Source organism: Lentinus tigrinus (genome assembly GCF_003813185.1).
Source record: "Lentinus tigrinus ALCF2SS1-7 unplaced genomic scaffold L226scaffold_21, whole genome shotgun sequence".
Classification (NCBI taxonomy): Eukaryota; Fungi; Basidiomycota; class Agaricomycetes; order Polyporales; family Polyporaceae; genus Lentinus; species Lentinus tigrinus.
Window position 1 is genome coordinate 49,995 of NW_027137930.1, and position 22,117 is coordinate 72,111.

General features: G+C 57.7%; 8 protein-coding genes across 8 annotated transcripts; 2 read left to right on the top strand and 6 right to left on the bottom strand.

Annotated features, from left to right (window-relative positions):
• Positions 1-403: 403 nt before the first annotated feature.
• On the top strand, positions 404-1,359 carry L226DRAFT_536869 (uncharacterized protein). Its single transcript, XM_067681208.1, has 4 exons — positions 404-484; positions 538-663; positions 734-901; positions 965-1,359. Exons 1-4 carry the CDS (start codon positions 425-427, stop codon positions 1,259-1,261), a joined length of 651 nt encoding a protein of 216 aa, XP_067533255.1. The 5' UTR covers positions 404-424; the 3' UTR covers positions 1,262-1,359.
• Positions 1,360-2,182: 823 nt separating this feature from the next.
• L226DRAFT_572810 (uncharacterized protein) lies at positions 2,183-6,040 on the bottom strand (the record flags this gene model as incomplete). The annotated part of the gene is made up of 13 exons (XM_067684730.1): positions 2,183-2,481; positions 2,544-2,731; positions 2,796-3,045; positions 3,102-3,374; positions 3,427-3,514; positions 3,569-3,690; positions 3,734-3,898; positions 3,959-4,064; positions 4,130-4,366; positions 4,609-5,319; positions 5,370-5,639; positions 5,686-5,847; positions 5,987-6,040. 13 exons carry the CDS (start codon positions 6,038-6,040, stop codon positions 2,183-2,185), a joined length of 2,925 nt encoding a protein of 974 aa, XP_067533256.1.
• Positions 6,041-6,500: 460 nt separating this feature from the next.
• L226DRAFT_614584 (uncharacterized protein) lies at positions 6,501-9,147 on the top strand. Its single transcript, XM_067686663.1, has 5 exons — positions 6,501-7,013; positions 7,075-7,508; positions 7,562-7,817; positions 7,883-8,740; positions 8,795-9,147. Exons 1-5 carry the CDS (start codon positions 6,879-6,881, stop codon positions 8,819-8,821), a joined length of 1,710 nt encoding a protein of 569 aa, XP_067533257.1. The 5' UTR covers positions 6,501-6,878; the 3' UTR covers positions 8,822-9,147.
• A 109-nt stretch (positions 9,148-9,256) lies between these two features.
• On the bottom strand, positions 9,257-11,461 carry L226DRAFT_511375 (uncharacterized protein). The gene is made up of 5 exons (XM_067678298.1): positions 10,922-11,461; positions 10,724-10,862; positions 9,956-10,670; positions 9,626-9,897; positions 9,257-9,559 (listed from the first exon to the last, which is right to left on the bottom strand). The coding sequence occupies exons 1-5, from the start codon at positions 11,322-11,324 to the stop codon at positions 9,535-9,537; spliced, it is 1,554 nt and encodes a 517-aa protein (XP_067533258.1). The 5' UTR covers positions 11,325-11,461; the 3' UTR covers positions 9,257-9,534.
• A 4-nt stretch (positions 11,462-11,465) lies between these two features.
• On the bottom strand, positions 11,466-13,557 carry L226DRAFT_536873 (uncharacterized protein). The gene is made up of 5 exons (XM_067681209.1): positions 13,023-13,557; positions 12,819-12,957; positions 12,067-12,766; positions 11,687-11,968; positions 11,466-11,634 (listed from the first exon to the last, which is right to left on the bottom strand). The coding sequence occupies exons 1-5, from the start codon at positions 13,450-13,452 to the stop codon at positions 11,623-11,625; spliced, it is 1,563 nt and encodes a 520-aa protein (XP_067533259.1). The 5' UTR covers positions 13,453-13,557; the 3' UTR covers positions 11,466-11,622.
• A 134-nt stretch (positions 13,558-13,691) lies between these two features.
• L226DRAFT_511379 (uncharacterized protein) lies at positions 13,692-16,452 on the bottom strand. Its single transcript, XM_067678299.1, has 4 exons — positions 15,812-16,452; positions 15,355-15,756; positions 14,333-15,300; positions 13,692-14,248 (listed from the first exon to the last, which is right to left on the bottom strand). Exons 1-4 carry the CDS (start codon positions 16,245-16,247, stop codon positions 13,934-13,936), a joined length of 2,121 nt encoding a protein of 706 aa, XP_067533260.1. The 5' UTR covers positions 16,248-16,452; the 3' UTR covers positions 13,692-13,933.
• A 1,651-nt stretch (positions 16,453-18,103) lies between these two features.
• L226DRAFT_536875 (uncharacterized protein) lies at positions 18,104-20,232 on the bottom strand. Its single transcript, XM_067681210.1, has 5 exons — positions 19,761-20,232; positions 19,521-19,656; positions 18,698-19,460; positions 18,348-18,626; positions 18,104-18,296 (listed from the first exon to the last, which is right to left on the bottom strand). Exons 1-5 carry the CDS (start codon positions 20,218-20,220, stop codon positions 18,285-18,287), a joined length of 1,650 nt encoding a protein of 549 aa, XP_067533261.1. The 5' UTR covers positions 20,221-20,232; the 3' UTR covers positions 18,104-18,284.
• Positions 20,233-20,692: 460 nt separating this feature from the next.
• Positions 20,693-21,841, bottom strand: L226DRAFT_572815 (heat shock protein 30; the record flags this gene model as incomplete). The annotated part of the gene is made up of 4 exons (XM_067684731.1): positions 20,693-21,185; positions 21,245-21,450; positions 21,511-21,654; positions 21,707-21,841. The coding sequence occupies 4 exons, from the start codon at positions 21,839-21,841 to the stop codon at positions 20,693-20,695; spliced, it is 978 nt and encodes a 325-aa protein (XP_067533262.1).
• Between the last annotated feature and the right edge of the window lie 276 nt (positions 21,842-22,117).

Here is a 22,117-nt window from a genome sequence, read left to right on the forward strand (position 1 = left end):
AACAAATGTCATCACTGGCAAGATGGTTTTCGACAGCGCTGTCTCCGACTACGCACTGCACTATCGTGCTCGCGTATATCTGGACCGACTTGGCCAGTACTCGACACCTACCGAAACCAGCGCAGAGATCACAACACAGTCCATCATCGAGGCTCTTTACGAGACCGCCGCCGCACTCAAGTCCCCACGTGCAGCGCGGTACATATCATCAGAGATCTGCGCCGTCGGCGGACTGGTCGACCAATTGGCACGGCTCCTCCCACATGACCCGCAGCCGGAGTCAATCGTCTCGGAGCTGGGCAGGCTCGCCACGGGGTGGGCTCAGTTCTTCGTCATTTTGGGTGAGTGTCTCGCCGGTTTCGTGTACGTTTCCGTTCACCCCCATTGACAACTCAATGCACTCTTAGCTCGATTGTACAGCTGTATGACCCCGGAATGGGCATCAGCTTTAGCTCCCACTGCACAACCGAGCGTGCTGAGTAAGGTGAGCGTTACGATCTTCCTGCGCATACATCTTACCGAGCGCGAGACCGGCAGATCCTAGCACGCGACGGCAACAAATGTTTCAAAAGCGGTTTGCTCTATAAGGACTCGGCCGGGTTATGCGCGACACCCATCATCCCTAGCTCTCTCCAGCTCGTAGTCGAGTCGCTGTCGCTCGAGGTGAGTCATCTTGTCTCCTAGACTCCTGCATGATCAGTGCGCTTCGATGATTCTCATACCATTCACTCAGAACGCACCATCGTCCCTGGGCGCTGACCTACTGCGTTTCCTCGCCAACTTCTGCGAGCTCGACGTGTCCGACGTGGACACTTTGCATGGTCCCGAGAATCGCCTACTGCTCGACGCCGTCGAGGGTCTAGGGTTCGCACATCTAGAGTGGACTCTACTTCCTACGGAGGTACGTCGTCCTCCGCAACCCTTCTGCCTCCATGCAACTTACTCACGACGTCCTCTTGAACAGATACCGAATCAATACAAGGTCGCCACGTTCACAGATCCTCCAGCCGAGACCCCATGCAACGATCCCAATGTGCCTGAGCAAGGGCGCGAAAAGGACACATACGTGACCTTCGTCGACCACAGCACATCGGCACCACGCCCAAGCGTCTGGGCGAGGCTGCTGGGGAAGCAGGCGCCAGCGGTACCCGGAACAGGGATACCGTTGCCCAGTCCGGACTTCCTCCGCGTGCATGCCACCACCGCGCTTTTCATGCATCATGCTGGTTTCAAGGGTTCCAAGTTGTATCCTGGCCTCTAGAACATCGCAGTTGCGCCGCCATCGACGGCTCAGTGAGGCCGGTGTAAGTAAGGGTATCAGTGGGGTTGCTTGTACAAGTACATTATCCAATATACCGACTCTGCTCGAATGCTTGCCAAGCCGACTCGCAAAGAAAGCCGGTGGACGGGTGGCGGACGCGTTGACGACAAGTATGCATCCGTTTTTCCGTCGGCTCATGAGTCGTCGTTTCGGGACCGCTATCGCGCAGCATTTCTCCTAACCTCTCCCGGTTTGCCGTTCCGGGTGTACTATGGAGCGCAATGGTAGAAGTTCGTATTTACATTGGTCCAAGTTCTTCCAGCGTAGTGTTTGGGAAACATGTCTGGTGCATCGCGCGCCTCGAGGGGGCACACGCTGCGCTATGCAGTCCTCCTCTTCGAACTGCCACGGAAAGCAGAGCTCGCAACACCAAGACGTTAACGTTACAATACATTTCGATTAGGTCCATGTCCACGTATTCCGACCGACTCTGAGTCGGACTGCTGTGATGCGGTGGTATTTACTAATATGCAGGTCGTTCCCCCCGGGGGGGTACTAGGAAGCCTTGCGGATATGTACGTGATTTGGACGAGGGAATACGACAAGACGGATGCTAGTACTAGTGTCAAGATGCAAGGGCCACGCCTATGCAAGAGAAAATCCAAATGTGACAGACAGGTTACAGGTGCGAGGCGAAACGAAGCGTGCGTGTGGAGCGGAATGCGAGGATGGGTGTCGCGATACGAGTTCGGTTCTAGTGAGTGCACAGGTGAATGTTGCATGGGGGCACGCTGCTGGGGGGATCGCATGCGGTAGTGACGGTGTGTAGGATGTGCGGGAAAGCGAGCCAGGGGCGTGCAAAAGATACAAAGGTGTCGCGCGAAGAGGGCTCTGAGCGCAACGCTCCGGTGCGTGCAAAGTCTATCGTGATGTCGGATCCGCCTGGTCGGGCTTGAACCGCAGCCGCGCGAGGAGCACGCTCTCCCAACAATCATCCTTCCCAAGCATCATTGATACCTTTTCGGTATACTGCGGCTCAATCGGCTCCTCCTTGTAGTTCAGGCCCTTCGACGCGGAGAACTTGGGGTCGAACGAGAACGAGAATTCGCCCCAGGGTTCCCCGACGCGCGTCGCCGAGAAGACGTTGAAGTCGACCCGTCCGTGCGGGTGCTCGTGGCTAACGAGAAGCGCGTGGTCCTGAGCATCGAGCTTACCAAAGACTGCAAACCAGACCAATGTCAACAGATACAGGCGGAACAGAAGACGAGACGGGAGAACACACCAAAGTAAACGTTCTCCTTTGAGAGGTTGTGCTCGTGGCCGTAGATTGCGAGGATTTTGTCGATGTTCGCCTTGAACCACTTCTTAACGGGGTCGATGTTCATGGGGTCGATGTACCGGAAATTCGTCGACCGAGTGAACAAATAAGCGGCCCGATTGTTTGCATTGAGCTCCGCAGAGTATTGCCCTCTGTGGGGGCATCCCCATCAGCATCGGAGTCGCTCATGCATGTGAACCTAGTGGCGAGGCTTACTCAAACTTGACAGTGTTCCCAGAGTTGACGCGGGGACTAAGCCACGGGATGCGGATGGAGCTCCCGTTCTGGATGGGGCTAGGCCGCCGTGTCGAGCATTGGCTCCTATGGCCGGCATTCTCAAGCGATGGTATTCCCTCCGTGGGCACGAAGGCATTGAATAACGTAATGAACCCGCCGCCACCGCACTTGTGGAGGTAACCAACGGCGCCTACATCGACTTTGGAAGGGCTCCATAATGGCAGCCTCACTATACAGGTAATCAACATCCAACTGGCATCCACGCAAAGAGTAGGAGGGACGTACACGTCTGGTCGAACGGGTGCCGGAGCAGCATCCGGTAGCGACGCTCGTCGCTTAGCATTTGCGCGTGCTCATTCTGCGGCTGCTCCGAGCCGTCCCTCGGGAACTCGAGCATCGACGACGACGAGCGACTGCTCGAGCGCGTACAGACCTGCGGCCGCTCGTGGTCGGGACGGTCGCCTTGATGTGACTGTTTGTAGGACTTGGCGCCGGTCATGAACGAAACATCGGTAGACGGGGCTGACCCCACCTCAATGAACGACGCACTCGTGTCCGCTGCGAAGCAAATAGTGAGTCAGCATGCACGCGAACGACAGAGGATACGTACGCGGAAGGAGCGGCAGCTGGATAGGATGCATATCGGGGCTCTTACGCTTCTTCATGTGCTCGAGCTCAGACGTCCGCGGATGCGGCGACTGCTTCGTATCTGCACCGGACCACGCACGCAGTTATTGCACACGCTCACCCACCGTCTTGAACGACGGCCTCAGCTTCAGGTCGCTATGCCAGCACGCGCGCAGAATCTCCGCGAACTGCTGAGACCACACGCTGCAGCGGGAATTCAGGGCGCGTGTTGTCACCTGATCGAGGGCTGTCAATGAGTCGCTGAGGAATATTCATGCGGGCCAACGTACGGAGGACGAAGTGCCGGACGGCGTCGTCGTCGGCCATCAGCCACGGAAGCGCGCCCTTGGTGAGGAGCTCGACGCAGGTGATCGCGAACGCGTACGCGTCCACCTCCTGCTTCAGTCCGCTCAAGCCCGACATGAGCTCAGGGGCTTGCCAGCGTAGGGTCCCATCTGCAGCCGCTATCAGTGTCAGCCAGTCTGCCGTCAGATGCAGCGAACACAAGTACGCACGAGTGAGCGGGATGCCGCTTATCCGGTACGCCTCCGACTTCATCTCGCTCTGCCCAAAATCCGAGATGACGCAGTGATGTTTATCGTTCACGAGCACATTCGCAGCCTATCAAGCCCCAAAATCACGTTAAGCTCAATATATTCCCAACAATTCGCCGACGGATGACGCACCTTCAGGTCACCATGCAAAACGCCCTTGCTGTGCAGATACGCCATCCCCTTGGAGATCTCGTGGATCATCTTGAGCAAATCGACGCTATCGAGCGACGGGAGGCTCTTGAGGTACGTGACGAGACTCCCGTTCTTCAGGTACGGGCTCACGAAGAACCATGGCGGGTCGCTCGACGCAGAGGACGCGCCGAAGAGCTCGAGCACGTTCGGGTGCTGCAGCGTCTTCCAGATCGAGACCTGCATCGGGGATCGGGTGATAATCAGTACACAGTCGTCCACAACTAACACAACCATGCAACGCGAAACAAGCGTGAATAGCCACACAAATTGGCCCCGGCAACTTCCAATCGCCAATCAAATATCCACCGATCCCCGAATTCCTCGCGAACTCAATCGCCCGCAGATGCATCTGCATTCCCAAGCCGACCGTTGGCCACAAGATAGGCAGATCAACTCGCATTTGCAAGCCGGACACTCACCTCGCGTAAGAACAGCTTCCTCGGCGTCGTCCGCAGAAGCTCCTTGATCGCCACCGTCTGGCCCTTCCACTTGCCCTTGTACACGTCCGAGAAGCCGCCCAGGCCAATGTGCTCGTCCCGCACCACCTCGTATTTGGTGATCGTCCAGCTGGGCAGCGTCACCTCTGCACCGCTCAGCCGCTGCATCGCGTCGATCCCGGCCTCTATGAACTCCCGCTCAAGTGTGTCCCGTGACGCGTGCGATGAGCGGCTTCTTGCCGAGTCCGAGCTCTCCGTTCTTATCACCCGCGGAGGGCTCGTGGCGTTGAGCTCCTGTGCGCTATCTGGGTCGATCATCGACGACACCATGGCGGAGCCCACGACCGCCGTGCCCTCGGCGGTCTCCAGCTCAACCTGCTCCAGAGCCCGCTGCAAGGCCTTGATTGCCTCCGGCATCTCGTCCCGGCCGACCTGGAGGATCCGGATCATGTCGACATCGCTGTTCGCCTTCAGCGCCCTGCGCATCAGTTGTCGAAGCTCCTCCGCGTCGGAGACCGCTTCCAGCTCAACCTGGTACGCTGTGACGGTCTGCAACTGTGTGATGACCTGGCCGTCCATCGGGGTGGGCTCCGCGGGGGGCTCGAGGGCGCGGTGCTGGAGAGAGGCCAGGATCGCCTGCATGTCCTGCCCAGTTGCCATCACTTGTTTCATAATCCGGATCTGGATCGATGTCTGTTTGGGCTATGTCAGCGAAAGTTCCAAGTGAGGGAAGTGTGGCGCACGTTAAACGTGCTCAGAGCGTCCGTCACGCTGCTGTGGCACCTCACGAGTGCACGCTGGATCTCTTCCCGCTGCAGATACCGTTTGAGGAACGACCGGTGGCCCTGCTTGTCCAGGAACCGGCGGACTTCATTGAACGACTCCACGAGCCGGGCCAGCGGCGGCTCAAGCTCGTCACCGACGTCGTCGCCGGCCTCTGCGATCTCCTCGCGAATCGACATAAGCGCGGTCGCGCAGCGCTCTGTGAGGCCGAGGCATGCAAGGCGGTTGAACTAGGAAGGGTGAGTACGCGAAGCGAGCCGGCCATGTGAAACTTACGCCTACGAGCTTGACGGCGTCCCAAATGGTCAACAATGCGCGGGCTGCGTCATCGAGACCGGCGATGGGGGCGAACTTGAGAAGGTGAACGCTCACTTCCAGGAGCTCGTGGGCAACATCGCTCGCCGTGCCAAGGATGTTCACCACGGCCTCCGATACGCGCTGTGAAAGACGAGTCAGCGACGGGAACGAACAGGCGACGCCAGTGCATAACAAACGCGCCCTAGGCAGAAGTGTTGATGCGTATGGGTCGAAAGAGGGCGGAGGGGGGAGAGGGAAGGAGGAGAATGAAGGAACTCACAGCTCGGCTTCTGGTGTATGGATCGTCTTGTTCGATGGATCTATCACTCTTCATCCCCGCCGAGTGACGATTGAAGGGTGGCGAGTGACGCGTCTGCACATGCAGGACGACGGGGACGCATCCTAATGCGAGCTTGGACGCACGCGAAGCGAGCTAGAACTCGCGTCTGAAGAGTCGTACCGTCACATGCCATGTACTTTCTTGAAGACGTCGCAGGGTAGGTAATATTGGTGGCAGGTACTACGTGCCGAGATCAGGAAAAGGACGATCCACTGGCCCGTATCGTGTTCGCGAGGATGGGAGAGACGATCGTGTCTTGGGTTTAGACCTCGGTAATTGCATGGATGAGCTCACAGGTGGATGGTAGAACGTGGCCGCGACCGCTGACCTCCGCGATGCGCGGTGACGCGACGTGACGGTGACGCACGGTCGCGCCGTGCTGTGACCTCTAGTGTCTGTTACGAAGAACCAACTGGTGCTGTGTACGAGCAATATCTACTTACTCATAACCAACCACTTCGACGTGCCCTGTGAGTCTAGTCTGATCTCGGACAGCGGTGGTAGTTGCGAAGCACGTCTTGGGCCAGATTGCGAGGCCGTCATTGCGATTTGGACTGCGAAAGCCTGATCCGCCCTCGCAATATAGCCCAAGGCTGCTTCATCCGACCCGTCCCCCCGCTCCCAGCCATGTCTGTCAACGCTACGAAGGGCCTCGCCGCGCGCAACACCAGTTTTGTCATCAACTCCACCCGTTCCGTCGCCCTCACCCGCCCAGCTTGCGGAACCTACGGGGAGGCATAAATACAGACGCTCTTCATCACCCAACCCCATCTCACTCCCTATTTGTGACCGCAACAATATTTCGCATATCCTCTGACGACCATCCGCCCTTATGCGTGTTCTACCCTTCTCCCGCCTATGGAAACGTGTCGGCGCAGGACGGACGAGCTTCCTCAACCTACCAGTAGAGGTTCAAGTCGAGATACTATGCCATCTTGACCCCGCTTCCCTGGTCGCATGCAGACTCGTGAGCTTTCCCTATGACCGTATCCTGCGACTGCTGAAACTGATTCTTGCATATCGCGCAGACATGTCGCTCCCTTTCGACACTCTTCGAAGAAAGCATGGCTGTCCAGTATGCCTACAGACTAGGCATTTCCGCGATGACCGACGTCGGCTCGCCTGAAGGAGTCTCTCTGCGAGATCGTTACGCCGCCATCGTGCGTTACCAGCGCGCCTCGAAGAGGATCTTGTTCCCTGCACGCATCCAGAGCCCCGGACAAGATTCATTTTTCTTAGCGCAATCGAACGGTGTCTTCGTGTACGCCTTCAACGATTCTGGCTCTGTCGCCCTCAAGCTCCATCGTCCAGGCAGTGCGCGCACCGGCCTCCCTGAGCTCACATTTTTGTGCGTGAAATGGAAGTCATTCATGGAACCTAGATCTTTTTCCGCCGCTCGTTTCGCCGTGGATCTCTCCGAGGACCTTCTGGTCATAACGCGACCAAGCGATGATAAGACTGAGTACGTTCGTCCCCCTCTGTCGCGCTGACTGCTTACACAACGAGCATCATCAGATACCTCCACCACTTCATCTCGATCTCTGGCGATTGTTACCGACACCCGGTCGCTGCTTCGTCCACCCTTCGGGCACCACGTAGCACCCAGCAGAGCCATGCCATCACGTACCCGAGGGGAGATGTTCCTCTCGACATCCTCTCTGATCTGGTGGCATGGGGACATCTGCAAGCCGTACAGGACGAAGATTATTCCGATTTGCCGCAAACGACGGTCGTTCAAATCACCAATTGGAAGACTGGTACTGTCGTATGGGTTCGTCCTGCCGCCGCTACTACTCTCCTGTATACATACATGTCTGACTTATCGCCTTTGGACAGCGGTATCAAAGTCACGAAATATCTTCCTACCACCTCATCGACCGCCACCACATCCTCATCACACAGCACGATGGCATTCACGTGTTTGCTTTTGACCCTGATCGCAGCGGGCCAGCGCCTCCGGTGTACACGAAGCCTCAAGCTCAACTGCTACACCTCCGCTTACCCGCGTTCGAGCCTGCAGCGCAGCGCGCTGGACTCTTCAAGAGCGTCCTAAACATCCCTCGCAGCCATCCAGACGACCGCCCCTTATTCCGCCCGGATCCATCGCACTCGCTGCTCGCTATATGCATGGACAACTTTGCGCTCAACTGCAGACCGGACAGGTTTCAGAAGAGCGGAGTTCTATTCCTCGTCTCCCTTGAGACGATCCGTGCCTACCTCGCACGAAGGTTGAAGACCGGATGGGCACGATTCGGACGCTCCCTCGTCCTGCGCTGGGACGACTGGGGCCCCATGGGCGCGCGGGTCGTCACCACGGACGACATAAACCTGTTTGACTTATCCATCGCAACGCTCGGGTCGCGCTGCGTGCTCACGATCGCTAGGAGTGCGCCCCTGGTGCATGTTGTCGTCATCGATGCGCACCCATGGGCGCAGCATCATGGCCGCGGTCTGACTCGGCACCCGATATCGCTACGAGGCGTGTATCACACTTCCAAGTTGGTCGACAGCTCGTATTTGCATCACATCGACACCCTGGGCCCCTACGAACGATTGTGGAAGACCTGGAAACAGAAGGTCATGATCTTGCAGGGGACCTTTCCGTGTCATATGGCGCAGTGTCTGGTTCAGGTGAGGTGGCCCGACTATAGCAGGAGCCACACCGTGTTGACAGGCGAGGAGGTCGTCGTTGTTGTAAGTCCTTCTGCGCGTTGTCTCGCTACGCCATGGCTGATCCAGATATCACAGCGTACCCGGCGTATCCGGTCAGGGTAGCTCCGAAAGACCAGCGCCAGAGCACGTCGATGCATGCGGCGTCGCCGGAGTCGTTGGCCAGCCCCTGATCGAGTAGTCAAGGCACCCGGTCCGTTTCTCCCTCGGCTCATGAGTCGTCGTTTCGTGACCGCCACCGCGTAGCATTCATCCTGACCTGCCCCGGCGTTCTGTTCAGAGCTAGTATTCACCATATAGAGCGCATGTTGATTCGTATTTACATTGACACAAGATTCACCGTTATTTCGAGTCACCCTTTCATCGCTGCTGGCATCACCGTGGCGTGTATAGTCTTCGAGTCCGAGTGCTTCCAATATAGTGTTCAGGGCGCATGTCTGGACGCCTGACGCTTTGACTGATGCTAGTCCATCGCGCGGCGCCCTCGACGCACAAGCTGCGCTCTGCAGTCCTCCTCTTCGAACTTCGAACTGATACCCTGAGCCGGATTTTAACGTTACTATACATTTCAGGACCATGTCCACGTAAGCCGACTGATGCGGTGGTAGTTACTAATATACAGGTGGTATGTTGTTCAGGGTTACCAAGAAGCCTTGCGGATACATAGTACGTGAGTCGGACATAGGAAGAGAGTATACGACAAGACAATGCTAGTGATAGGACGCAAGAGCGACGCGACTATGCAGCTATGCTAGACACATGACGACACTGCCCACCAGACAACACCTTGAACGCGTCATACCCGACCTGACAGTCGTTCACGGGACGAAGAGGTCACGATGCCTGGGACAGCCCAATATCAGACGGTTCTGCCCGGTGCTGAGGAGGACTGGAAATTTGAATGCTTACCAGATCGCTCCGGGAGCATGATACCTGAACAACCACTCCCAGTCCTTGCACCCAAAGTCTTCCGCCGTACTGAACCTCACCTTGGAGTCCGACCACGGCAGAGAGTACATCGGGAGGTCTTGCTCGGGGTCGTGTTCAATCCATCGTAGGAACGAGTCGTACCCCACGAGTTGGAGAGTGTCCGGGTGGTCCTCAAGGAGCTGCTGCTTGAGATCCACGGTCCCGAGCATGTCGATGATGTGAAGGTACCGTAAGGAGGTCAACTGCCTGAACTACAAGAGCAGAGTCAGCACGATCACAGCACCAGACGATCCTCGGCGAGACACGTACGATATCGATGAAGCCCAGAAAAGACATGTCTTCGTCGTCCAGAGTGAAGTTGAGGAAGAGCGCGGACAACTGCGGAGGGAGATGGTCTCTCAAGAACGCAACGATGTCCACGTCGTCCGGGAGGAATGCATGATGGGCATTAAGTCCGAGGACCTCGAGGGCGGGGAGCTCGCGTAGCATCTCGCCTAGGGGGATCTCCGCGCCCTCCTCCATACTGATGTCGTTATCTGCAAGATCCAGCATCCTCAACGCCTTCTTCCCTCTCAAAAAATTCGCAATCACAGCGGTCTGTTCCCGAGTGAGCAGATCGGTATGTCCGAAGAAGAGCTTGAAGGCCACGAGCCTCGGCAGGGCCTCCGGATGTGCCTTGAGCAACTCCACGAGCCGCGAGTTCTCGCACATGAAGAGGTCGAAAGTGACATAGCGGAGACCAGTGCAGTGATGGAGGATGAGTTCGAGGCCATCAAGCGACGGCGGGAGGATAATCTCGAGCTCATGAAGGTCGAGAAGGGAGCGTACGGGACACCTCCAGAGAGCATTCCCATACAGCGTAAGCCGAGTCAAGGTGTCGCGGCTTGCCTCTACACCATCAGCGACAGACACTTCTGAGTCTTCAGGTGAATTGAACATATGGTCGGGATTGTACGGGCGGTGCAAGATCAGTGTTTGGAGTCGCTTGAACTTAACGAGGGCGGTCCGTGTGACATCCGAGGAGCTGTTGGTGAGTCAGTTGCGGTGTAGACAGGGCCTTCATATGACAATACCTACGGTAGACAAAGCTCACGCAAAACATCGCCTGAAGACCGAGCGAGAGCGTCAAGCACGGCGGCGTTCGGAAGAGGACAGCGGCCCTCGTATCGGAATGACGTGATGTTCGTCATCACCAGTAACGCCTCCTTCAAAGCGACTGTGAAATTACGGGCATGAGCTGTATATTTCAACCCTATGCGATGAAAATGAACTCACATAACTCGAAAATACCCTCTCCAGCATGCACCAAGTACGCGCGGACGGAGAACTTCTTGATGACCCTCGCGAAGCTGGGCGTACGAGCGATATGGTGCAGTATCTCGCAAGCCTTGACGTTGAGCCGCTCCAACTCGGATTCGTCATCTCCCATCATGACGGTGTCGGCCTCTTCGCCGACCACATAGCGGTCGCTGGCCTCAGATTGCCACAGTCCAAAACAAACCGTGACGTGAGAGAATAGATCCGCAAGAACCAGCTCCCGTAAGGAGCTAGACACGAGTGAAAGGCTTCTTATGTCTTCGTCAGAGAGGTAGTGCACGGCGATTCTCCAGAGCTCCGGAGGCAGTCTTCGTCCTCCCTGAGCCTGGTTGCTGTCGCAACCCGAGCCGGCGGTCGCCATGCCTTTTCAGGGTGCCTGTCAATCGTAGACTTCGTAAAGCATGCAGCAAGTCAGTTGTTGGATGCGAGATCGAACAGACCGACAATCTGAGTGAGTGTGTTTGAAGCTTGACGAGGTCGGGACAGCCAGGGTGCGCAGTGCGGCGGTGAAAGTTCATGTCAAAAGACTTTCTCACGATTGATCACTACGAAAGTACTAGCGCGCGTATCGCGTCTGACATCTATCCGTACTGCAGTTGACGATTCCGAGAGAGCACAGTCACAAACAAGCGCGTACAATCACACAATATTTCCAAACCTCACTGGAGTTCCTATGGGGGAAATCAACTTGGACCTGCGCGGGCTCGGAAAGGAACGACTTACCAACGCGCCGAGCGCATGATGCCGGAAGAGCCACTCCCAATCCGCATGGCACCCGAAATCTTCAGCCGTGCAGAACCTGACCTTTCTAAACCGCCAAGCATCCCCCAACCTGACCATGTCCCTCTCCGAGTCGCCGCGCTCGACCCAACGCACGTACGGCCCGAACCCGAGGAGCTCGAGGGAGCGCAGGCGCGGAAGGTTCTCGCGGAGCTGCGTCTTCAGACCATCGCATATCTCCGAGTCGAGGATGTGGAGGTACCGCAGCGCGGGCAGTTTTGCGACCTAGCAGAAAGTATCATCTCATCAGTGCACCAGTCACCAGCGCTGCAGCAGACTCGCGCGGAGCCTGAGATAGTGGCAGGATGGACTCGCACACGTACCAGATCGATCCACTTCGAGCACGTTCTCTCGCGCTCTACATCCAAGCGGAGCATCAGCGCAGAAACGCACTCTGGGATGTAGCGCCCCAGAAGGTCGATCTCCGCCCCTTCCATCTCGTCCCCACTCATCACCCGGGTTAAGCCGAGTACGTCTAAGGCGGGAAGCTGCGGTAACACCTCCAGCAGGGGCAGTGCGACACCTCCCCCATGGTCTGTTTTGCACGCAAGGTCCAGCATCCTCAGGCTCTTCTTGTTCTGTAGAAACGTTGCCAGCGATGCGGCAAGGCGCTCAGGGATGTTGGCGTTCAGCAGCTTGAACGCTGTCAGGTGCGGCAAGGCTGCAGAGTGCGACTCTAGGACATCGATGAGTTCGATGTTGAAGCCAAGTGAGATGTTTAGCGTCAGGTAGCGGAGGTCGGCGCACTGAGTGAGGATCAAAGCGAAGTCGGCGCCCGAGACTGGAAGGATGAGCTCGAGCTCCTGGAGGTGGAGGAGGGAACCGACTGGGCACTTCCAGGCAGCGTTCCCATATAGAGACAGGCTCTTCAATGTATCTTGATTCGCCTTCACTACCTCAGAAATGTAGACGGAGTCCGAGCCTCCAGTGTATACATCCACGCCGTACTGGTTTGGACGGTGGAGTGCGAGGGTCTGGAGCCGTGTAAACTTCGTCAGACACGAGTCCGTGACATTGTCGTACCTATCGAACGGTCAAAATCTGAGATTCCACATTCATGGGTTCAGCAACTTACGGCAAGGAGAGGTCTCGAAGTATGTGGCCAGACGACTCTGCGAGGGCGTCCAAAACGAACGCGCTAGGAAGAGGACGGCGGCCGTCCCAATGGAAAGAAGTGATGTTCTTCATTACCAGTAAAGCTTCCCTCAACGCATCTACAAGTTGTACAAGTCAGATACAACACGGAAAGTCGAGTATCCAGCCTGATCCAAGCGCTCACATAATTCGAACGTGCCCTCCCTATCCTCCAAGATGTAGGCGTGGACAGAGAGCTTCCTGACGACGCGCGCAAAGCCCGGCGTGTGCAGAATGCAATACAGCATCTCGCAGGTCCTCATATGATTCTGCGCGACCTCGTGCTTGTGTTCAGTGCCTAGTACAACTTGAAATGTTCTCCCGTAGTCAGGCTGGTCGGAGTCTTCAAGGTCATCATCTGCATGATTCTTCTCGTCGTCGGCTCGCCATAATCCAAAACGGAGGACGACATGGGAGAAAAGAGCCGGAAACGCGAGATCGTGGAAGAATCTGCAAGCAGAGAAGAAGCTCCTGGTGTCTTTGTTGGAAAGGCATTGTATCACCCGTCCCCACAGCTCTGGCGGCAGCGGCGAAGTCTGTCGCGAGTAGTAGCATCGAGAGTCGACTGTTGACATGGTTTCGCTCGAAGACAACTAACACGGCGGCCCTATGAGATCTGGATGCCCACGGAAGATGAAGAGCGAAAGCTAGCGGCAGAGATGGCGGAACCAGTCCGAGTTGGTGCCACTGCAGAAGTGGCAAGTGCGAAGACGCCCACCGGCTGGTTTGCACGAACCTTTCCCACGGAACCCACCGCCGCAGCTTTCATTGTTCGTATCGACGCCGCACTTGCGACTCTCAGCCACGCAAATGTCCTGTCCGAACGTGCGCATGAAAGAGCGCAATCCTACATCCATACGTCGAACACTATGACAAGACAGAGCATGTATTATTACACAGGATCGCGCGACCACGTCGACGCGTCCAGCTCGAGCCTAACCTATCCAAAAGTACACGCTAGTGGTAGAGATACACGTACAGTCTGAAGTCCATGAATGCAAGATCGATTCCGCCATTCGATTACACCTTCCGAGGCATCGCGACGCGACTCACGACTCACGCAGACGTCGCCTTCGCCTCGCCGCTCTTGAGCTTCTGCCCCTGCTGGACCTTCTCGTGCTTGCCCTCGATCTTCCCGAGCAGCACCTTCGCCTCGCCCTTCATCTTCTCCATGAACGACGCCTTCTTCTCCTTCTGGCCGTGCGCGTCCCCGGAGTGCGGCGGGTGCTGCTCCTCGGGTGGGCGCGTCTGGTCGGCCTGCGTCGCACCCAAGCTCTTCTCGCCCTCGGCTGCGTGTTCAGATGGGTTCTGGTATTTCTGTTCCGGCGGGTGCATCTCGGCCGGGTGGTAGTCGGTGTCGTACCCAGCGCTCTGGAAAGGAGTGATCAGCACGCTGGTCGTCGATACTCTTGGAGCGGTAACGGCAAGAGATGGCGGACGCGGATAGCAGCGTACCTCATCAGCGCGATCGCGATCGTCCGCATCCGCATTGAGCTCAGCTCGAGCGCGTTCACCATTCAGAGGAACGCCGCCCCACCATGCACGTTCTCCGCCGAGCGCATGCGGCCGAGGCCGCAGGGTGGCATGTAGCTGGTCAGCCTGCGTACTGCTGGCCTGCTCCTCACGGCCAGCTTTGCCACCCTTGGTCTCGACGGCAAAGCGGCCTGTACCCGGGTCTCCAGGCAACTGATGCTGGCGCGCCGTCTCGCCCGTTCGTTCAAGCATGCAAACGCCACGGAAAGCTTGACTCACCTTGTTCGGGAGACCCTTGGTCCCGCTAGCACCCATCTCCTTCTTCGCAGTCTCGTGTGTCGACGAGTCTTTAGCCGGAGCAGAAGGTTTGTCGGTGGTGGAAGGTGTCACAGTCTGCTTGCCTTGTTCGTCGCGAGATCCTACGACGGCACCAACAGGCGTGAACCCGGAGCTACCCTGTGAACGTTCATCGGGGAGACGCGCAACGCCCTCCTCGTTCTTGTCCCCAACGAGCGCACCGACGCCACCGACGTGACGGTCCTGGCCAGTCGCGGCCTCGTTGCCCTTTTCTTCCTGCGTTGGCTTGACGGTCGATGAGATACCCGAACCGGTCGTTGAGCGTTCCTCAGGCAGGCGCGCGACACCCTCCTCGTTGCGACCACCGACAAGAGCACCGACTCCCGCGACGTTACGGGCCTGACCGAGGGAGGACTCGTTACCGGTCGCCTCTTCGGAAGGCTTCAGGGCGACTTGACCGGAGGTGCCAATGGGGCCGGAGTCGTACTGCGGGTGAGCGGACTCCTCGGGGAGAAGTGCGACGGATGCCTCGCTCTGGTTGCCCGGGAGAGCACCCACGCCGGATGAGTGGTCACCAGGCTGAGCTCCGAAGGGCTCGTGCGCGGGGAGGGTCGACGCGGTGATAGCAGTCGAGTGCGAGTGAGCTCCTGGGACTGCAAATGGGTGAGTAAATGCGCACGGACTTCACGTGTGTGAAAGATACGAACCTGCGTGCTTGGCAGTGTGAGCGGCCGACTGAGCGGTGCTCTGGACGGTTTGCGTGGCACCCTGGGTGGTATTCTGCACCTTCTGTGCAGTCTCATGGAGAGCTTGCTTCGCCTCATCCTGGGATGGGGTAGAGCCGACAATCTTGTCCTTGAGCGCATAGGCACCGCCAGCGACAACGGCGGCAGCACCAGCGGCAGTCATGTACCGCTCGTCGTCGGTACGCTCTTGAGGTAACTTGGGAACAGAGGACTCGTTGACGAACCCGGGGAGAGAGCCGACGCCTCCGACGTGCTCAGCGGTGCCGGCCCCAGTGACCTCAGACGAGGGGAAGGAGGTCGTGTGCTCGGCGTCGTGCTCGGATGCCCGCGCAGTGTTCATGGTCTTGGTGGCAGATGACGTAGCTATGACGTGCGTTAGCATTCCTGGGTGCGCATATAGCGACCTAGTTATACTTACGCATAATGGACGAGACCGTATCGACGACACCCTGAGGAAGATACTGGGCTGCGGTCTGGGCTGCACTCGACACGAAGTTGGACGCCTGGCCAGCAGCGGTCTGGGCAGTTTCTTGAAGGGAAGTCTGGCGTGTGGGATCGTGGTCACCTGGAGTGACAGGGTATGCGCCGGGAACGCCGTGGGCCAGTTCGGGGTCGAACGCGCCCTTCTGCGCGTTGTTGGCGGATGAGATGGAAACACCACCTGTTCTCGGAGGTACGGATCCAGGAGCGAGGGAAGATGGCGGTTGGGCCGTGTTTGCATCCGGGGGAATGGCTCCGGGGGCAAGAGCAGGAGCAGGCTCGGTACGCGCGAATGCAGCGGTGGTGGTGGAGCGAGCCCACTCCTGGGAAGGGGTGCCGGGGCTGGTGTCGAGATGAGGAGGGATTCCGGACATCGTGTTCGTCGTCGTCGTCGTCGTGGAGGTCGTTGAGTAGATGTAGTGGCAGGAAGTAGAAGGGGAGGGGTTATTAGGGGCACGGTCTGGACGCAGGACGACTCATATATGCGGCTAGTTGTGGGGGCCCACGTCATTTCGTTCGCTGACGTCACCAGGACAGCGGGAGGCACGTATGGAGAAGTGGACCTCATGCGCACCCCTGGCCCACTGCATGTAGTCATAGTCAGTAGCTGCGCCTTTCGCAAGTCTTTCTTCAGCTTCAGGAACGTGGCAGTAAACGAAGAGCAAAACGAAACAAGTGGGTGTCCAGTCACCCAGAGTCACGACACGTGAGCCGTGACTCTGGTCACACTATCGCAACGTCCGCGTGACCGCGTCAGCTGCCAGCAGTGCACTCTGTTGACGTTCTAACTATCACCCCTGCACGTTCTCGATGACGCAGGCTACGCTCTCTCTCGACGGGATCTACACAGACATTTAGATCCCGACTGAATACATATCCAGCGCATATTCATAACATACTCAAGTTCTTTCTTACTTGCCACTTGTGTCTGACCCACCCATGAGATGGAACGTCAACCCGAAACGATTTCCTTCCAAATTTATTGCAGAGCTATCCCGACGCATCCGCAACGTCCACATGCAGCCCTTTCCTCCACTCCCGAAAGTTCAACATCGCAAAAGCCGATATCCGCCAGCTAGCCTCCTCCAACGCAAAACCGGCTCCGAGTCCTCGACCTCACCTGGCTCAACCCGCATCTCTCACGGACCTCCACGGGCCTGACACCGACACCAGCCTCATCCTGACATACTTTCTGCGCCTTCGCTCGCTCGCCCTCGCGGCCGCCGAGCCCCGGTACTTCGCCCGCTCACCGCGCGCGCGACCGCGTTCCAGATCCTCGGAGACTCGTTCGACGTGAGCTTGCGGCATCCCGTAGAAGTCTCGCTGCTCGCAGACTTCCTCCGCGAAGAAGCCCCTGCAGCGGCTGAACTTGATGATGTGCGACGAGCCTTGCGCTGTTGGTTCTCCTTCCGCAGCTGGCGAGCCTCGAGGGACTCTGCGTGGCGCGGTAGAACTTGGCGTGGACAAAGATGGACAATGAAAGGCCGGACAGGAGCCTCCCGGCAGGCCTCACGGCGCTGCTTATAAGGAACTAAATCGGAGAGTGCGCGGTGTCGAGAGACGCATGGGTGCGTCCCCTCATACGAAAACAAAATCAGGCCTTTTGGTTCTAATAAGTATCACCCACCTTGACGGTGACATGCTCCACAGCTCAAGAGAGACACTGCGCTGCGCTACTTCCACACCCTCATCGGAACGGAGCCTGACACAGACCTCTCCACCCACCGGAACCCCCCGCTCTTCCTACAGCTCTCCAGCCGCGTCTCGACCCTCCGCTGGCTCGTCAAGTCAGAGATTCAACGCGGAGACAATGCACCCGCGAGCACGACCGGCTCGAAGTCAGGGAAGTCGGATAGAGCCGATCCAGTCACCGCACAGTACTCGTATACGTACACGTTCGCGAAGCCTTGGTTGCTCTGGGAGCGGTGGTTGCGGCAGGGGGAGGACCCCTCCTTGGGCACAGCGCGTCGTTGTTCAGTGAGTTTTCTGTTTTCCGTGATAGCAGTGTGGATATCAGTGTCTAAATACATATTGTGTCCTATGCAGATCCGCAGGACGTGATCGACTGAGTGGTTCAACATGCCCAATTCCACGTTAGCCATGTATCTCGTCCGCCGCAGACAAGGAGGAGTGGGCGAGGGTGCGCGCGTCGACTCAATCGACCAAGGTCACGTGCCTGTACATTAACCATCCGACCGTGCTAAACACGCAGAAACAAAGCATGAAAAAATATCCAGCACAAGTCATCTATTGTTACAGCCATACAGGGTATCATCTATCATTGTATTATCCCAAGGTATGAGCACGGAACATCCAAATAGCATCCTCCTGGCTGCTTGTGCAGCCGGAGTGGCACTTCTTACTCATTCGCAGGTGCGGTGGCAGCCCAGTTTGGCACTTGACACAGCCATTCACCTTGAAGGCTAAACAGTTGTCAGCACCTTCCCCACACCTCGCAGGGCAGAAACGCTCACCATAATATCCGTATTCCGATGACGCACGAGCCACTCCCAATCCTCACGGCCCGCAAAGTCGTCGACGGTATGGAACCAAAGCTGCATCGCGGACCACCGCGACGCAAGCTGGACGCCATACTTCTTCCCAGCCGCGTTGGGTACCGTCCAGTACATCTTCCCCCCGTACCCAAGCAGCTCGACGCTGCGCGGACACATGGTCCTCAGCGCGTCGAACAAGATCCACCGGCCGTCCTGGTCTACAAAGTGTACGTACTGGAGGCGCTTGCGTTTCCTGAACTGTGACGCCGGATCAGCCCCCTCCCCGGCAAGGGGTATCATTCATAACACATAACAGAGACTCCACTCACGAAGTTGGCGAACAGCGCCGGGCGGATACCCGTCCCCACATCTCTGATGCTCAAGTTGAGGAAGAGCGCCGTCACTCCACGCGGGATGTTCCGGTCGAGCAACACAAAGTCGTCCGCGATGAACGTCATGCGCGCCAGAGTGAGCCCAAAGACCTCCAGCTTGGGGAAGGACGGAAGTAACTTGACAATCTGCTCGAGCGGGCACCCGTCCTCAGCGTCGAGGCCCGGGATCCCTTCGTCGATCCCGCGGATATTGACGTCCAGCCGGCGCAGCGCCGTCTTGTTCTTCAGGAACACAGCGAGCGCGTCGACAAGTGCGATGGTGGTCGGGCGACTGCACCCAGCACCCATGGAGACCTTGAAGGACGTTAGTCCTGGGAGAGACGATGCGCGGGAGCGGAGGACGGCCACGATATCGCCTTCCATCATGTCGACGGGGCCCACCCCAAGCATCAAGGACCGGAGCTGCGTGCAGCGGTCGAGGACGGACGCGATGAACTCCGAGTCCCCGTCGGGCCATATGCACTCGAACTCTGTGAGGTGCACGAGCGACTCGATGGGCACTCTCCACCGCGACACCGCGCCGAAAACGGACAGGGTACGGAGCGTGTTCGAGTTCGCTTGGATGATGGTGTTCGGGTTCTCCCTCGGAGGGGCCTCCCTGTTTCTCTCCTCCATGGTGTCGATCCTGAGGTCTTCGTTGAGCCAGATCGCCCGAAGGTTGCGCAGACGCGCCAAGGCCGTCGTAGCGGGGTTCCACAGTCTACGGTACAAGTATTGATTCAGCCGTCCTCCAGCGATTGAAGAGCTTCAGGACGCTTACGGGATGCGAATCTCGGTCAAGGGAGCCCCGCTCTTCTTGATCGCGTGGATCGCCTGCTTTGGGATGTACGGAGAGTTGCCCAGCCAACTGAATGATTGCAGGTTGTAACAAGCCCTGAGCGCATTTACGAGGTCGGCTAGGATCGGACCGTGCCGCATCGCAAGATGATAGTGATAGTATGTCAGTCAGCCAACCAATAAGAAACCTAGCAGCAACGTTCAGAGAAAGTCCGACACATACTGCAATCTACAGACTCGGGCTCCAGCGATATCGCGCGCACAGTGAGCCTCTTCACCACCCACGCAAAGTGCGGCGTGGCGGCGATGTACCGCAAGAACTCCGCTGTAGACCGCGCGGCCCTCGCGCGTTTCCGCAGCACTTTGTCACTGCTGCGAGGAAGGGGTTCGTACGGATTGATGTGCTCGAAAAGCAGCCGGCAGTCGGATGGTATGCCATACGCCACAAGGACGTGCTCGAAGACGAGTGGCACGGCGATGTCGTGGAGCATGTGTGATACGGACAGGCAAGACAGTCGATCGCGAGGAGGTAGCAGCCCGACAATGGGACGCCACAGCTCTGGGATTAGGTGGCGCACAGTGGTAGACTTGCCTTGCACCATCGTGGCGGAAGGAGACTCGGAGAAGGGGCTGAAGAATTCGTCTGCGGTTAGGTAGCGCGTTGTAGACTTGCCTTGCACCATCGTGGCGGACGGAGAGAAGAGGCTCATGAAGCATACGCGTCCGTCAGTGCTAGTCAACTTCCTATTGTTCTTGAACGCCACGTGACCGCCGAGTCCGGGTGGCGCAGGAAAGCGTACGTACTGCTAGTAGTAGTAACTCACCCTCCGGAGCCCGACTTATCCGAGTAGCTACCTTTCAAGCATCAAGCTTCAAGCGGAAGTAGTGTTGGAGACTCTTAACCGTCTCGACATCGATCTGATTGAGCTGTTGAACATCCTCGCATGGCGACCGCGAGACTACTTCTTGACTTTCAACTGGTGCGCGCATACACTAACAGCTCGGCCATAAGATCTGGGATCGCTCATGTAATATTAGGTCGAGTATTACTAGGTGACTATTGTAGTTTTGTAATGCTACAAAGGGCGCGAACGAAGACTACGTTATCGATACACTGAACATAACGGAAACCACATTACACTTCGTCAACCTCCCTCAAACTGCATTCGCGCCGGTAGTAGCAGGAGCCGCAGTGGTCGCAGGCTCAGTGGTAACGCCACTGGCTGGCGCCGCATTAGTCGTCGTGGGACCCGTCGCTGGGGCAGCCCCGGCCCCAACGCCAGAAGTCGCAGGAGCAGCTCCCGCCCGCTGCGTAGTGACCGGCGCCCCAGTCCCAGCACCACGTCCTGTATTGGGGCCCACGGTATCCGTGTACTTGCCCGACTGGAGTCCGAACGCAGCGTAATCAACGCCGCGGAGCTCGAAGAGGAAGAGGAAGAGGAAGACCGGGCCGGCGAGGAGGTCGAGGATGCCGTACCAGATCATCTCGGACGTGACAGTGATGACGTTCCCGCCCTCGGAGCATGCCCATGCGATTGGGTACAGGAGGAGGAGGAAGGAGAGGTACGAGGCCGCAAGGCGGTAGCCGGTGCGCACATGGCCACCCGCGGCGAACGTCGTGCGCGGGCCATGCCAGAGGAGAACGTACCTGCCAATATCAAGGTGAGATCATCCGGAAGATGAGGAGGGGGAGCGGGAGTAACATACCAAATGTAAAAGAGGGCGCAGACGCCGAAGACGTAGTAACCCCATTTATAGGTGCTAGGAACGAGGGCGGCAACGAGGCCGGTGACGACGAGGACGATCGCCATGAAGAGAGTGGTGAATATGTCTGAGAGCGACAGCCCCGTGGCGAGGAGGAGCTCGAGCAGCAGCAGCGGGAAGCTGATGAACCACATGATGTACCGCACGAACTGCACATCGAGGGTAGTCAGCGACGTGAACGAAGTAGCGCTCAGGAAAAAGTCACGTACCCAAATCTGGCGAGTACCGTCACCGCGGAACTCTACGCGGACAGGGGTGGCGCCGAGGTCAGACGCCATGGAGAAATACGCGATTGCGCCGGTGAGAATCACGACGATGGCGATTTGGTGGAAGAGCCGTGTGCCACGGGGTGTCTGTAGAGGATGTCAACGAGGACGAATTAAAGGGGTCGAAAAGATAACGCACAGCAAGCGTCCACCCTACTACGGCGAGAAGGAATACTGCGAACAGCGAGAATACCGCCCACAGCCAGTCGGAACCGTGGGTGGAGAGATTGTAGTCCGCATTCGGAGGGTTGATGTCAAGCGCGTGATTGCCCATGTTGCGTCAAAGATAGAGATGTGGGAGTGTAAGGGGAGGGGAGTAGGGAGGACAGCAGAACGGAAGACCGTTGGCGACTTGGAACGGTGGTTCTGGACTTATGTACGCTGGTCCGAGCGCGATCGACAGTCTCAGTCAGCGTCCGAGTGTGCGCGCTGTGTCATCCGAAGATGAAGCATCGACGACGTCAGGGGGCGATCGGAAACAAACCATGCTGCATTCTCCGGCCTTCGTGCGGGTCGAGAGGCGGGACAAGTTTCAGGGCTGGGCGGATAC